General features: G+C 39.7%; 1 protein-coding gene across 2 annotated transcripts; it reads left to right on the top strand.

The window, feature by feature from the left end:
* The first annotated feature begins 1,448 nt into the window (after positions 1-1,448).
* Positions 1,449-13,983, top strand: ppp2caa (protein phosphatase 2 catalytic subunit alpha a). Of its 2 annotated transcripts, XM_036576885.1 has the most exons (8): positions 1,449-1,551; positions 1,744-1,858; positions 5,509-5,718; positions 6,455-6,628; positions 7,121-7,210; positions 9,159-9,320; positions 10,284-10,402; positions 13,202-13,983. In XM_036576885.1, exons 2-8 carry the CDS (start codon positions 1,757-1,759, stop codon positions 13,272-13,274), a joined length of 930 nt encoding a protein of 309 aa, XP_036432778.1. In that variant the 5' UTR covers positions 1,449-1,551; positions 1,744-1,756; the 3' UTR covers positions 13,275-13,983. The 2 variants fall into 2 exon arrangements, with proteins under 2 accessions (XP_036432778.1, XP_036432777.1); XM_036576884.1 differs by having other exon boundaries at positions 1,453-1,858.
* The last annotated feature ends 289 nt before the right edge of the window (positions 13,984-14,272 follow it).

Raw genomic sequence — 14,272 nt, 5'->3', positions numbered from 1 at the left:
ATCAGGAAGCTCCTCCCCTTTACCTAACGCAGCAAGTTCACACACACACACACACACACACACACACACACACACACACACACACGCATGCACGTACACAGGCCTCCTCCAGCACCAGGGGTGTGTTCAAGCACACTGCCATCAAACTCAGTTCAGTGTTGTGTGCACTGGATAACAAATCTTTTTTCATGTCTATATATAAAGAATATAAATACATATAACTATGTATATAATAATAATAATAATAATAATAATGGTGTACTAATAGTGGAATATTGGACTTGTGGTAGAAGTTTTGCTCTGGAATCAGCACCTAATTGTGATGCATATACAAAATTGTATATACAAAAATCATAATTTACTTGTTCTCAAGTATATTAATGAGTGAAATAATCTCCTGTTCACTATTCAAATTTAGTGACTTATTCCTTTTTTGTTTGTTTAATTTCATTATGCTTTGTTGGTGACCGCATCTGTACTGCTTTGAAATTGGTCACATCTGTGACTTTGGAGTATTTTTATTTGGAGCAAAAGAATACAGCGTTCAGAGTTCAGTTCCCACACTGACAGGCGCTGGATTTACTAAGACGCTCCACTGCAGTTCTGTAAGTTAGGTAAGTATATTTTTTGACCCAATACTTTTGTACTTTTTTATAAAGTTGTTTTTCTGCTAAGGTACTTTTACTTGAGTCATTAATTTACCCAAGAATTCATACTTTTACTTAAGTATGTGTTTAAGCTACTTTACCCACCTCTGTAAATTACAGAGCCCCGCTGGTGACATCCTGTATAAATAAAAATAATGCGTGGCCACGCCTTATTAATGCGTGGGAATGAGATCCTAATGCATGGCCACGACTTAGTAAGGCGTGGGAATGAGATCACGGCTTACTTAGTCGTAGCCACGCATTAGGATCTCGTTCCCACGCTTTACTAAGTCGTGGCCACGACTTAATCATCTCATTCTCACACCTTTCTAAGTCGTGGCCACAACTTAATCATCTCATTCCCACGCCTTACTAAGTCATGGCCACGCATTAGGATCTCGTTCCCACGCATTAATAAGGCGTGGCCACGCATTATTTTTATTTATACAGGATGCTACTTTACCCACCTCTGTAAATTATGGAGCCCTGCTGGTGACATCCTGTGTAAATAAAAATAACGCGTGGGAACGAGATCCCAATGCGTGGCCACGACTTAGTAATGCGTGGGAATGAGATGATTAAGTCGTGACCATGACTTAGTAATGTGTATGTACGCCTTACTACGTGGTGGCCACGCATTAGGATCTCGTTCCCACGCTTTACTAAGTCGTGGCCACGACTTAATCATCTCATTCCCACGCCTCACTAAGTCGTGGCCACGCATTATTTTAATTTATACAGGATGTCACCAGCGGGGCTCCGTAGCAAATAACGCACAACGATGCGGAACGTTTCGCACAGTGAACGCAGCCCACATTCCTCTCCGGCTGGCAGAGAGCTGAGCAGCCTGAGCAGCCCGAGCAGCAGGCCCAGTCCTGCCTTCACTTGTACCTTCACAGCTACAGTAATTCAACTCGTAGCATTTCGCAACGTTTAAATCAGTGTTTTTTGGCGTTCAGCTGCATTTCTGAGCGGATCCGCTGCTCTAGAGTCTGTATTTTGGGCCCAGATACCCAGTTGAAGCGAGTAAGGTAACCCCTCTGGGTTTCCACGCTTTCTACATTAATATTTTTAATATTATTGCTCCTTTTTGCAGCGCAGCTGACGGCATGGAGGACAAGGTGTTCACCAAAGAGCTGGATCAGTGGATCGAGCAGCTGAACGAGTGCAAGCAGCTCTCGGAAAACCAAGTGAAAATCCTATGCGAGAAAGTAAGTAACCTTCATTTTTCTCTTAATTGCTTTTCTAGAAATATTCCTTCTACCGTAAAACCCGCGTTTGTGTTGCACATTTGCCAGCGCTTTCTCTAAAAAGGCGCAAATCTGAATCGATTTATTCGAAAACACTGCCGCAGTTGCAACTGGCGGCGGCGATTTCTGTTTCCATTGGCTGCCGGTCCACCGGTGACCCTCTCTGTTAGCTGCGATGGCTCTCCTCATTGGCTACCGCCCCACCGTAGACGCACGCCATTGGCTCTTGCCAGCGCGGTGCGGTTAGCAACCGCAGCTCGTCCTACTTTCAGCGCTGCTCGTTGTCAGGCAGATATTTTGGTATTTTGTGGAAACAGAAAGGGATAAAAATCGTAGCTTGGCGTTTTTGTGCACAATATAAAATATATACACATGGTGTTTGCAACAGTACGGGGTTAGAATGAGGGTCTGGAGTTGGAGTTTGTACTGAAACGGGGCTCAGTAAGACTGAAACAGGGCGGAAAAAGAGACCTGGTTTGTACAGTAACATTACAGCCCGGTTTGCCTACTGCTTATTAAAGAGGATTTCCACTGTTTTAAAACACATTCTGAATAATTCAGTGGCCGAGATGTAAACAAAGTACGGAAAAAATATATAAAGCCATTTAGTGAGTCATAATAATGAGAAAGGTATTCATAATTATGACTTAGTATCTCATAATTATGACTTAGTATCTCAGAATTATCACACTTTCTCATAATTATGAGATTCTGTCTGATAATTATGACTTAATATCTCATAAGTATGACTTGGCATGTCATAATAATGAATTACTATGTTATAATTATGACTTACTTTCTCATAATTACGACTTTAATATCTCATAATGAGATTCAATCTCATAACTATAACTGAATGTCTTTAAATATTGACTGTCATGATCATGACTTGGTATCTCATAAAAATGACTTGGTATCTTATAATAATGACTTACTATGTCACAACTACGACCTAGTGTCCCCAAATAATCCTTTAGTGTGTTATAATTATACTTTATGAAAAAATGTTCTCATTATCATTATTAGACATAGTAATTCATGGCAGAGAGGTAAATGCAGGGTGTTGTGAGGCAAAAAAGTCCCCAGATAAAACTTTTTTCCGGTTTTGAACTATTTTAGCTTCATCAATATTACATATAAAAATTCAGAGGACACATACACGTTCACTGGTGCTTTTGGACAGTAAATAAAATGTCTATATTAGTGTTGTAGACATTGTGACGTCTGGTTCCTATCACCACCACTGTAAAGAAATCCGAGTCTGTAAGTTTCTCTACAATGAGCCGATTCACACCAAACTACTCTGTTACGCTTTGATCAGTCTGAACTATTGAAAACCACACGTTTTGAAAATGAATGTAGTTTGCAAAGTTCAGAATGACTCAAAGCTTGTAAATAAAGTGGGAATAGACGAAATGTGGGAACAGAATAGGAAGATCTGTACCATCTCGAACTCAACCCAGTCACGGAAGGCCACAGTATATAACGTCATTTCTCTATTTTGATGTTTGAAGCTGATATAATTCTGATGCAGAAGAACAGGGAAGTGCTGCGGCTCTCCAGGACTGAAAATAGACACGCTGCCGGCCTGTCCTGGCTGAACTCCAAATGATGAGCAATTCAATTTCACCGATTTAGCTTTGTAACAGTTTGAGCTCTGATCAGGGATCTGTAGAGCAATGCTCGATTATATGGTACATTCCAGGGGCCGCATTACAGAAACTTAGTAAGTCTGAAATCTTATCTGATTAGTCACCATGACAACTTCAGTTAGGACTGAATTTAGGACAGAAGTTATTACAGAACAACAGTTAGTAAGTTCATAGTCTTATCCTTTAACTCCAGATTAGAAACCAGTATTACAGAAACATCCTGACTAGACGGAATCTCCTAAATTCAGTCCTAACTTTAAGAACCCAGAGCTGCCTTAGCTTCTGTTTTAACCGTCCGTTTCTATTGTTTTGTGCAGTGACAGGAAGATTAGCTCACTATAACTGGCATATCGACGTTAGCTACATTGATCTGTATTGAATTTTCTTTTTAAAACCCCAGACGCTGCAGACTCGACCTCCACCGTCCCTCTTATTACCTTTGAGTGTTAATGTTTGATAAACGCTCATCAGATAAACTGTTACAGTGATTGTGGTCAGTGGTGGACTGTAACTAAGTCAATGTAATTCGTTACTGTACTTAAGTAGGTTTGTGTCTGTACTTTACTGAAGTATTTCCATTTTGGGCGACTTTTTACTTTCACTCCGCTACATTTCAAAGTCAAATATCTTACTTTTTACTCCACTACATTAAGCGAAATCTGTCGTTTTTTTTGGTTTATGTGTTTATCAAAACATAACATGTCAAAGCAAAAAGAAACGCGAAGCAAGAACACCAATCAGGGCACAGCGCGCACTTCGTTTTGAGCTTGTTTTGACCCGTTGGACATACCAACCCAGTGCAAGCATACGGTTCAGTGTCAGTGCAGCAGTGTAAAAGTTTGCGAGTGTCTATTCAACATAAATGATGAACTAACCTAACTTTGTGTAAATAGACCACAATATAGAAATATGTACACATATGCAGTTGTGACTGACGTGTCTTTTCTCTGAATTACAAACAAATACAAATATTTCATTTTATAGTAAATTTGTTTTGGCTAGTTTACGTTTACAGATTTAATATAGTAAAGGAAAACTAATTTGTGAACCTGAGTTTAAAACAACTTTTTATTAAACTTAAACTTGTAATTAAGTTGCAAATAAATCTGAAAACTGAAACTTTGCTTGTTTGTTAAAAGTGATTTCAGAGCCACTCAGTTCTACCTGATGGAAATAGTTTTTCTTCAGTGTTTTGTGTTTATGATAATTTTAATAGACATCAGCGTCACTAATTAATGACATTCTATTAAAAGACTGGTTTACCAAGAGAGACTCTGGAGTATTTTCACCTAAAATGAGTTACTGAAGCAGAGTCTTGTTATAAAAATGATAATAGGACATCAGAGTCATAATTAATCTTTTAGTACTTTCACTTTCGATACTTAAGTACATTTGAAGGCAAATACTTTTGTACTTTTACTCAAGTGGAGGTCTAAAGGGAGGAACTTCTACTTTTACTGGGGTAATATTTTACCTTGGGTATCTAGTTTAACTCAAGTACCTGGTTTGTGTACTTCGACCACCAGTGATGGTGGTGAATAATGAGGAGACGGAGCTGATCGTGTGTTAATATTGATAAACTCAGATAAGATATTACAGTGATGGTGGTGAATAATGAGGAGACGGAGCTGATCGTGTGTTAATATTGATAAACTCAGATAAGATGTTACAGTGATGGTGGTGAATAATGAGGAGACGGAGCTGATCGTGTGTTAATATTGATAAACTCAGATATTACAGTGACGGTGGTGAATAATGAGGAGACGGAGCTGATCGTGTGTCTGTTTATTAGGAGGAGTATCGTTAGCGCGCTCAGCTAAAGAGTTTAGGAAACTGAAACTGAAACTGTGGAGCGGCGACTCTGATAAACAGCTCGAAGCGCTGAAACGATATTCTTAACTTCAGTATTTGGCCTGTTTTACTTCAGTATTACCTCAGTGTTTATTTTGTGTTTTACAGGCGAAAGAAATTTTATCGAAGGAGTCCAACGTTCAGGAGGTGCGCTGCCCCGTCACAGTGTGCGGAGATGTCCACGGCCAGTTCCATGACCTCATGGAGCTCTTTAAGATCGGTGGAAAATCGCCAGATACCAACTATCTCTTCATGGGAGACTACGTGGACCGAGGCTATTACTCTGTAGAGACTGTCACACTTCTAGTGTCTTTAAAGGTAAAAAGATCTTTTTTTATGGAGAGTGAAACTCGTCTACATCCTCATACTTTAAGAAGTTTTGTAGATGCAGCTTCTGATGTTGGTAGCTGCCTTCACCAAGTTTAAAGGGCCCATATAATAGTAGTTCCACAGCATTTATGTTTCAAAAGTTATAATCCATTTTTACAGGACCATTTCTATTTTTGTCTCTTTAAACAGGCTGTACTGATGTACTGATAAGCTCCTTTCTGATTGGCTGCCCTGTATTACGTCTCTTTCAAAAAGCAGCCCAGAAATTACTTAAATATACTCAACAGGGAACAAACAGAAGTGCGGAAAATTTAAGTTTAATATATTGGAAGGAAAATAAATATGAAATGTGCCATATATTTAGCAGAGGCCGCATTTCTTTCTTTCTTATTTTTTTCCAATATGTCAAATTCAGCAAATAAACAGTGATTGACTTGTAAAATGTGCAGAAGTGTGTTCTCTGTGGAGGATTATTCAACATGTCATTTGACCAGAGGCGCCCAAACTTGTGCACATGACTGTAAATGGTACGTTTTGACACTTTCACAATGTTCGCTTTAATACATCAATCTTATTGAAAAATAAACGAGGAAAATTCAGTTTTCAACGTTATGGGCCTTTTAACACACAGTCAAAAGATCTAGCTGAGAAATTTCTGAATCATATGAATATAATAGACTTCGGTTATGTTCCAACTTTTCCATTCATTTTTTTCATTCCTCAGGTTCGTTACAGAGAGAGAATCACCATCCTCAGAGGGAATCACGAGAGCAGGCAGATCACACAGGTGTACGGCTTCTACGACGAGTGTCTGAGAAAATACGGCAACGCAAACGTGTGGAAATACTTCACAGACCTTTTTGACTACCTTCCTCTCACAGCCCTGGTGGACACACAGGTAACCTGCTCCATGACCACTGCGCCTGTAACTGATATATGCAGTGCAGGTCGCTGTTGTTGGAAGAAAACCTTGTATCTCACGTTTTTCAGTTTTTGGCACAATTTGAAAATACCTGTTTCCCTTTACATAGTGTTTTAAATTTCATGATGAATGGACCAAAAGAAACGACCCAAAACGACTTGAAAAAAAGTCTGGTTCCATTGATTTACATTAAAAGTACAGTATGTTTTTTCCTTCTCCTGTGAAGTCACCATTTTGGAGATACAAGGTTTTGTTCTGACAACAGCGAGATGTTTAAGCACGGATGTCTTCAGATTTTGACATTAAATACAGTATTTTATTTTTTTTTTTGTATTTTTTGAAATTTCAGGTTTTTTTAAATGACCTTTTGGTAGTTAATATGAGAAAAATGTACGTTTTTTTCATGTGATGCTTTATTAAAACCCCAAACCATGAGCACAAAGTCACTCTCTTTCTCTGGTCTTGTAGATATTCTGTCTCCATGGAGGACTTTCTCCATCCATAGACACGCTGGACCACATTCGGGCACTGGACCGCATTCAGGAGGTCCCACATGAGGTCAGCTTCGTCTCTGATTTCTGTAACCCTCACAAAGCCGCGATCAGATATTTACAAAGTTATTCTGTTTGTGAAAGCCCGGGTGAAGCGGTGATTATATCTTCTGTTACATTTTTCCATTTTCTGACCCTTTGAGCTAAAGCACTGAAGGTGGGGGTGGACCATATGGCAAAATATATACACACGAGATTAAGATACGCAGGACATATCACAGTATTTCAACACAGACACAGTTCACTAGTAGAGCCACATTTTAAAACAGACATCAAAAGCTCTGGATATAATGGTTTATACTCGGTGTCATTAACCCAATGACTCAGTTAGCCCTAAGACTAATTCTGCTCTGTTTTAATGAAGCATGCAGCTGGTCAGTGTCTTTAGGTAGGGATTATGTCCACAAAATGCTCAGAAAAGCATACTGTTTATCACGATAACACGATTTAACACAAAATTGATGAAGTATTGTCATTGCCCACCTCTGATTGATTGTTTGATTCCCCCGTTAACAAGCAGTGCAGATAAGAACGCGACTGTTGCATGACTTATGATTTTGAACTTCTCTGATAAAACAGTATTCTATAAATTAAAATGTTGGTTTAATAATTAATTCAGTACATTTAATTTAATTAATTGAATTAATTAAATGTAATTAAACATGTGTTTACTAGCATATTCTGTGCTATGATATTAACAGATTACAGTTTTTAACATCACAATATAATAATCACCGCTGTCGGAAAGAAACCTCGTATCTGCGAAATGGTAACTTTACAGGAGAAGGAAAAAACATACTGTACTTTTAATGTAAGTCAATGGAACCAGAGTCGTTTTCGGCCGAAGTCATTTTCGGCCGTTTCTTTGTAAAGGACAACAGGTATTTTCAAATGATGTCAAAAACTGAAAAACAAAAATGGAGATACAAGATTTTGTTCCAACAACAGAGCAATATTACTACTAATAATAATAATAGTGTTATATTTTATATAATGAAATGTAGAAGAATGTATAATATACCAGAATTAATAGTGTGTGGACCAAAGTAGTTCAAACTGCAGTCCCAAAGTAAAAAAAAACTATGAGGAATTCAGGCTTTAGATATTTCTGAGTGTTACATCGTGATTCGCTTAAACACAAGGCATTATTAGAGATGATAATAAGCTAAATATATACAAAATCATCATTTATGGGGTACTGTATATTGGGACATGTCTGTCCCCAAACCTTAACCCCTAAATTTACACTTCTAAGATTAATACTTATATTTTTGATCTTAAAGTCTAAATGTATATAATGTTTAATCTTTAATAATCTTTAAATGTAGTTTTTTTTTTAAAGATCAAATATTTAGATTTATCATGAGTTTATTTTTTAAATGAAACTACTTTATTTAAAAATTGCTGTCCCAGGTTTTCATGGAACTACCAAAACAGTTTTAGTCTGTGGGCGGAGCCTTATTTTAGCCACACCCCTGTACTTTAGAGCAGAAGTCCCTCATGAACACATGTTGAGCAGTTAGATCCCTTTGTTTTGAAGTGAATGTGTGGAACATTAATATCAGTGTGGAACGTTAAGAACTGTCAGGACTGAAACACATTTTCCTCGATGAACGAAACCTTTTAATGTTTTATTGAAAAAAATTAAGATTTTTAAGGTTTTGATTCCATTTTGTCATCGAAACAGTGTTCAGTCGTTTATTTTGAAAGAATAATCATAATGAAGGAAGAGGGTCCCTCAAATAAAATAATTAAATGTAATGTTTGATGGATTTTAATGCGTTTGTGCATTAATACATAATTCAGTTAATGTTTATGGCAGATCTGTAACTTTTTTGAGAGCTTCTACTAAAAGTGTGGCTTTACAGTGAACCGTGTCAGTGGGCCTCACTGAATCTCTGTGTGTGCTGTAATCATCTATTAGCTGTGTTCTAATGTCCAGCTGTGATTGGCAGGGTCCTATGTGTGACCTGCTCTGGTCAGACCCCGATGACCGCGGTGGTTGGGGCATTTCCCCCAGAGGAGCCGGCTACACCTTCGGCCAGGACATCTCCGAAACTTTCAACCACGCCAACTGCCTGACCCTGGTGTCCAGAGCACACCAGTTAGTGATGGAGGTAAAACAGAGAACAAATGTTTAAAGGAGTAGTTCACCCAAAAACCAAACATACCCGATTTCCCTCTTACCTCAAACATAGTCGATCAGTCAAGACGTGTTTCATGTATGAAGTTTGCTTCTTTAGTTTTGCACTGGAGCTACGAGTCTAATATAATAGGAGTTTGTCACCCAAAAAGATTATTAGTTGGCTTGATTGATTGACTACGGTGGCGATTAGAGGGAAATTATGTACATTGTATTTTTTATTTTTATTCATTCTTTTTGTGGTGAACCACTCCTTTAATCAGGCCTGAAATTTTGGTCGAACCAGACCATCAGATTTCTTTGCAGTGGTAGTGATAGGAACCAGACGTCACAATGTCTACAACATTATACAAATATAAACAAATCTAGCCATTTTATTCACTATGCAAAGCCATCAGTGAACCTACACGAGTCTTCTGAGTTTTATATGTAATGTTGATGACAGTAAAATAGTGGTAAATTAAAAAATAACTTGTCTTTTGGGAATAGTTTGCTTGTAACACCTTGCATGTTCCACCATGAGTGGATTTTGAACATACTGTTTAGGCCAGAACATTCTAAGCAGACATCAGTCAGTGCATTCATAACCGTTTCATTGAGGGAGCTTTTAGAGGTGGACGTCTGGTTCCCATCACCACCACTGTGAACAATTCTGAGTCTGTAAGTTTCTCTAGAACAGAGCGTCTCACACCAAACCACTCTGAATGACTTTGTTTACATCTTAATGATGTAATCAAGCCAAATTTTTTGAAAAATCAGTGGAATTCCCCTTTTAAGTTACAGAAGTGTATACAGGCCTGGACCCCAGGTTCAAAGGGTGCGATGTTCTCACAGTTCATATGATGATTAGCTCATTCATGATTATACATGTGAGTCAAACTGTGGTTTAAAATGCTGTTATAACTCAGTAGTGAATGTAATCAATAATGTTTTTTAGGGCTACAATTGGTGTCATGAGAGGAACGTAGTCACCATCTTCAGTGCTCCGAATTACTGCTATCGGTGTGGAAATCAGGCAGCTATTATGGAGCTCGATGACACACTGAAGTATTCATTGTGAGTATAATGAGGCAGATGTACTGACGTTTTGTGCACCTTGTTTTGGTACTAAAATGGGGCAGAAGCTCTTTATTGTCTGTATTCAGATCAAAGAGGCGGTCGCTGCTCTTTTGCGCTTTAGCCTCATTGTATATGCATTTATAGGAGTTTCCCTCTGAAAGCCCAGAACACTGGGAGGAGATTATTATAATGAAGCACTTATTCTGGTTTGGCAAGACTGGTAGTAAATACTGACTGTTTAACACTTCATCCCACACATTCGTTATTTTCAACTTGAGCAAAATTTTGTGAATGCTCGCCGTGTCTCATTATTCTTAATAAAATCAATTAGTAAAAGTGGTATTTCCTAAAACTGTGGGTATCAGAGTGTCTTAAGAGCCGATTTTGTGTAACTAATGATTTGACCGTTTTCTTTCACAAACTCTTGTGAAACTCTTTCGGCTCTGCAACCCTCTGCATCACTAGCTTGTCATTACTTGTTCACGTTGCAGCTTCACCATCATGGTTAGATGCGCAGAGCTTAAAGGACACCTTCAAAAAGAGTCAAAATCACGCAGTTCTCAGTCGAACAGAAAGCTCTCAGTGAAATTAAACCGGGATTTTACAACGCCACGTGAATTCTAAATGCAGTCGGCACCAAACTCAAGTTCATCTCAAACCGCCAGCAAAAAACGTGCTTCATCTGTTTCAGAGGAGCAAGTAATTACTTACTGTTTTAGTTTTTTATTTATGTAGAAATAATTGTATTAAAAAATAATCAAAATAATGACGTTTATGTCAAAATAATCATGCATTTCCAGAAGAGTAATTACTTATTAGTCATTATTTTGGCTTACCTAGTCAAACTCATGAGTTACAGTTGGATCGTACACTTTGGCTGTGTCCCAAACCACATACGCATACGCTTTCTCTGCTACACTACCGAGAACACTTCAAATAGTGTTTTTTTACATACTACGTACTATTTAGTGTGTATTATGTGGTTTGGGACACAGACTCTCTCCTATGTGGCGGAAACAGCCTTCCATACAAAAAGCATGTGTTATATTGTGCTGCTCATATGTTAAGTGTGAAGTTGTGCCGGTTGGCGTTCATTTGCATGAACGATGGCAGAAAACCCACTGAATTGGCCGCCCACACCAGCGCAAAGTGTCGGCAGGCTGTCAGTATGTAGTACCTCTCTTAGTAAATCTTCCCTTCAGTCTCTTCTGGCTTCTCATTCTATAGCTTTTGTAGTTTTTAAACAAATTTTATGCTTTTTATAGATTTGCACCCAGAAGGAATCAACCGACAGGGATGAAACTCGGTGGGTAGGTTTGACATCGCGGTACATGCGAGTGATTCAAGTTTCACGCTCAGCCGTACATCTGACATAAGCAAGGACGGGCCTTATCACTGTACCTGACTGACCTATAAGGTCGTCCCAATGCGCGTGCTTTCCATTCTGACTCACACTGTTGGGTCGGTGCATCCTTTGCAAGCGAAGTCTGCCTCGGAGAAGAGTTGGAAAGCAATTCGAGCAGTTGGAAGAGTTTGAGAGGGGTCGCATCGTCGGGCTCCGGGAAGCAGGATGGTCTTATCGACGTATTGCACGGCATACCGGTCGTGCGGGTATTGCCATAGCACGCTGTCGGCGGCAGTGGATCTGGGGGACCCTACACAAACCGCGGAGAGAGAGAACCAACGGATTGTCGGACATGCACGGAGTGACCCAACAGCCTTGATTGCAGACAGTCATCAAGCAGCGATGCCCTCCATGAGTCATCCTGTTAATGCCAGCACCATTAGCAGACGGCTGCACTTGCCAGACTGTCTTGGAGTGACTCAGAATGGCAGCAGGTCATCTTCAGTGACGAGTCCTGCGTTTGTCTTGGTGGAGACGACCAGCGAATCCATGTGTGGAGGCACCGTGGTCAGCGGCAAGATGAACGGTTTGTTGTCATGTGTCACACGTCCAGAAGGCCTGGTGTCGTGGTGTGTGGTGCAGTTTCGTACGATGCCAGATCACCTTTGGCCTTTATTACCGGCACTTTGAGAGCCCAACATTACAATAATGAGGTCCTGCAATCAGCAGCCCCATCAGTTCTGAATGCACACTCCAGTGCGCTATTCCAACGCTCGTCCGCATACTTGCCCTGAAGACACAGGTACTATGCCAAGGCCAGCCGCACCGCAAGACCTGTCCCTGATTGAAAATGTGTGGGATGCTATTGGACGGGCTATCAACCCTCCACCCCTACCGCAAAATCTGCAGGAACTGCGTGAGAATATTAAAGCTGAATGGGATGGATTATCACAGGACACCATTAGGAACCCCTATAGTTCCATGCTGAGACGTCTGGCATGCGGCCATAGCAAACACGGCGGCCCGACGCCGTACTGAGAGACACTACTTCTGTATGTGTAGCTCAATAAATATTGACCATATCAGTCTACATTTCGAATCATTTATTGTTCCTGGTAACCTTTATCTTCCTTCCGAACAGCACTGCAATCAGACCCTTCTTTCTGGGTGCAACTATGTTTTTTTTTTTTGACGATGAGTGACCGTGTGTGAGGCGAACATCCAGGTTTGTAGAAATTACAGCCAAAAACGTGAGCTCCTGTAGAAATTTCATTTTTACATTTTTACAGACGTCGACCTGATAAACTAATCCAGTCGGAGTAGGGCTGATGTTGACCTGTACTTGTTATCAGTTACTGGAAATGCCTTTGGAAAAAAAGTTTTTGTTTCGCTCCGTTTTTAATATTTGCCTCTGAACTGACGTGTTTTTGGAACTGTCTCTGTTTCTCTAGTCTGCAGTTCGACCCTGCGCCAAGAAGAGGGGAACCGCACGTCACCCGCCGCACCCCAGACTACTTCCTGTGAAGTCTCCGTGCCTGATCAAAGTGAACGTGTTCCACAGCGCCATCTAGCTCACGGACTGAACAGCTGACGAAAGAAAAGAAAGCTTTCATTTCACTAGTGGGTTAAATTCCTAAATTTGTCCATGGACCAAAATGAGTGCCATCACCTAAACAAGCGCTGAGGGGTGGTCGGGAGGGTACAGGTCTTCACACGTGTACAGTTATTAATAATTATTTCATTGATATCAGAACTTCACACTTCACTCACCCATGCAGCTTAGTTGGTTTATCTGTGTTACTTTAATTTAAAACCTTTTACTCTCTGGTTTGTGTACAGTAGGCGCTTCGGGCTGGACGGTGTTGACGTCGTGGTGAATAAAAAAAAACTTGCCATGCATAGAATCATCTCCAATTAGCACAACCTTACATACCTAACGTCATCCGATTCATCTCAGACTTAGCGAGATTCCTTTTCTGTTTGCTGTTTTAAAGGGAAGGTGTGAAAATGAGAGGTGCTGTCCTGCACTTTTCTGGTATAGTCTCTATCAGTGTTATTAGACTAGAGAACGGCTACTTGTGGTTACGTTTTACCTGCTACTTTGTAAAACCGAGCACTTACTTACTTTTAATTGATGGAAGACACAAGCTAGGCCCCTTTTGCTACAACAGTATGAAATGTAAAACTTGTTTTTAAGGCTGAAGGTCTGAGATAAAGCTGTTTTTAAGCGAGACGTCTGCAAGAAATCTCTTTCTTCTGTGTTTGTGTTCCTGTGTACACGTGCGTTGTGACCATTTTATTGCCTTGTTCAGTTCTCACCACAACCAAGCTCAGTGGGTTTAATTCAAAGGGGAATTCCACCCATTTTTACAAATTCTGCACAATTCAAATGTTTAGATACAAGTTATTTTGTGTAGTTTGGGAAAAAAAAAAGTTTTCTTTGGGGAATTTATTTTTAAACAGTATATTTTAGGCCAAAACCTTCTTAAAACTATCATAGAAATCATGTCTCAGACATCAGG

The sequence above is a fragment of the Colossoma macropomum genome, unplaced genomic scaffold (genome assembly GCF_904425465.1).
Source record: "Colossoma macropomum unplaced genomic scaffold, Colossoma_macropomum, whole genome shotgun sequence".
NCBI classification, from domain to species: domain Eukaryota; kingdom Metazoa; phylum Chordata; class Actinopteri; order Characiformes; family Serrasalmidae; genus Colossoma; species Colossoma macropomum.
Note: the sequence above shows the minus strand (reverse complement) of the source record. Positions and strands in the feature narration are given on the sequence as shown.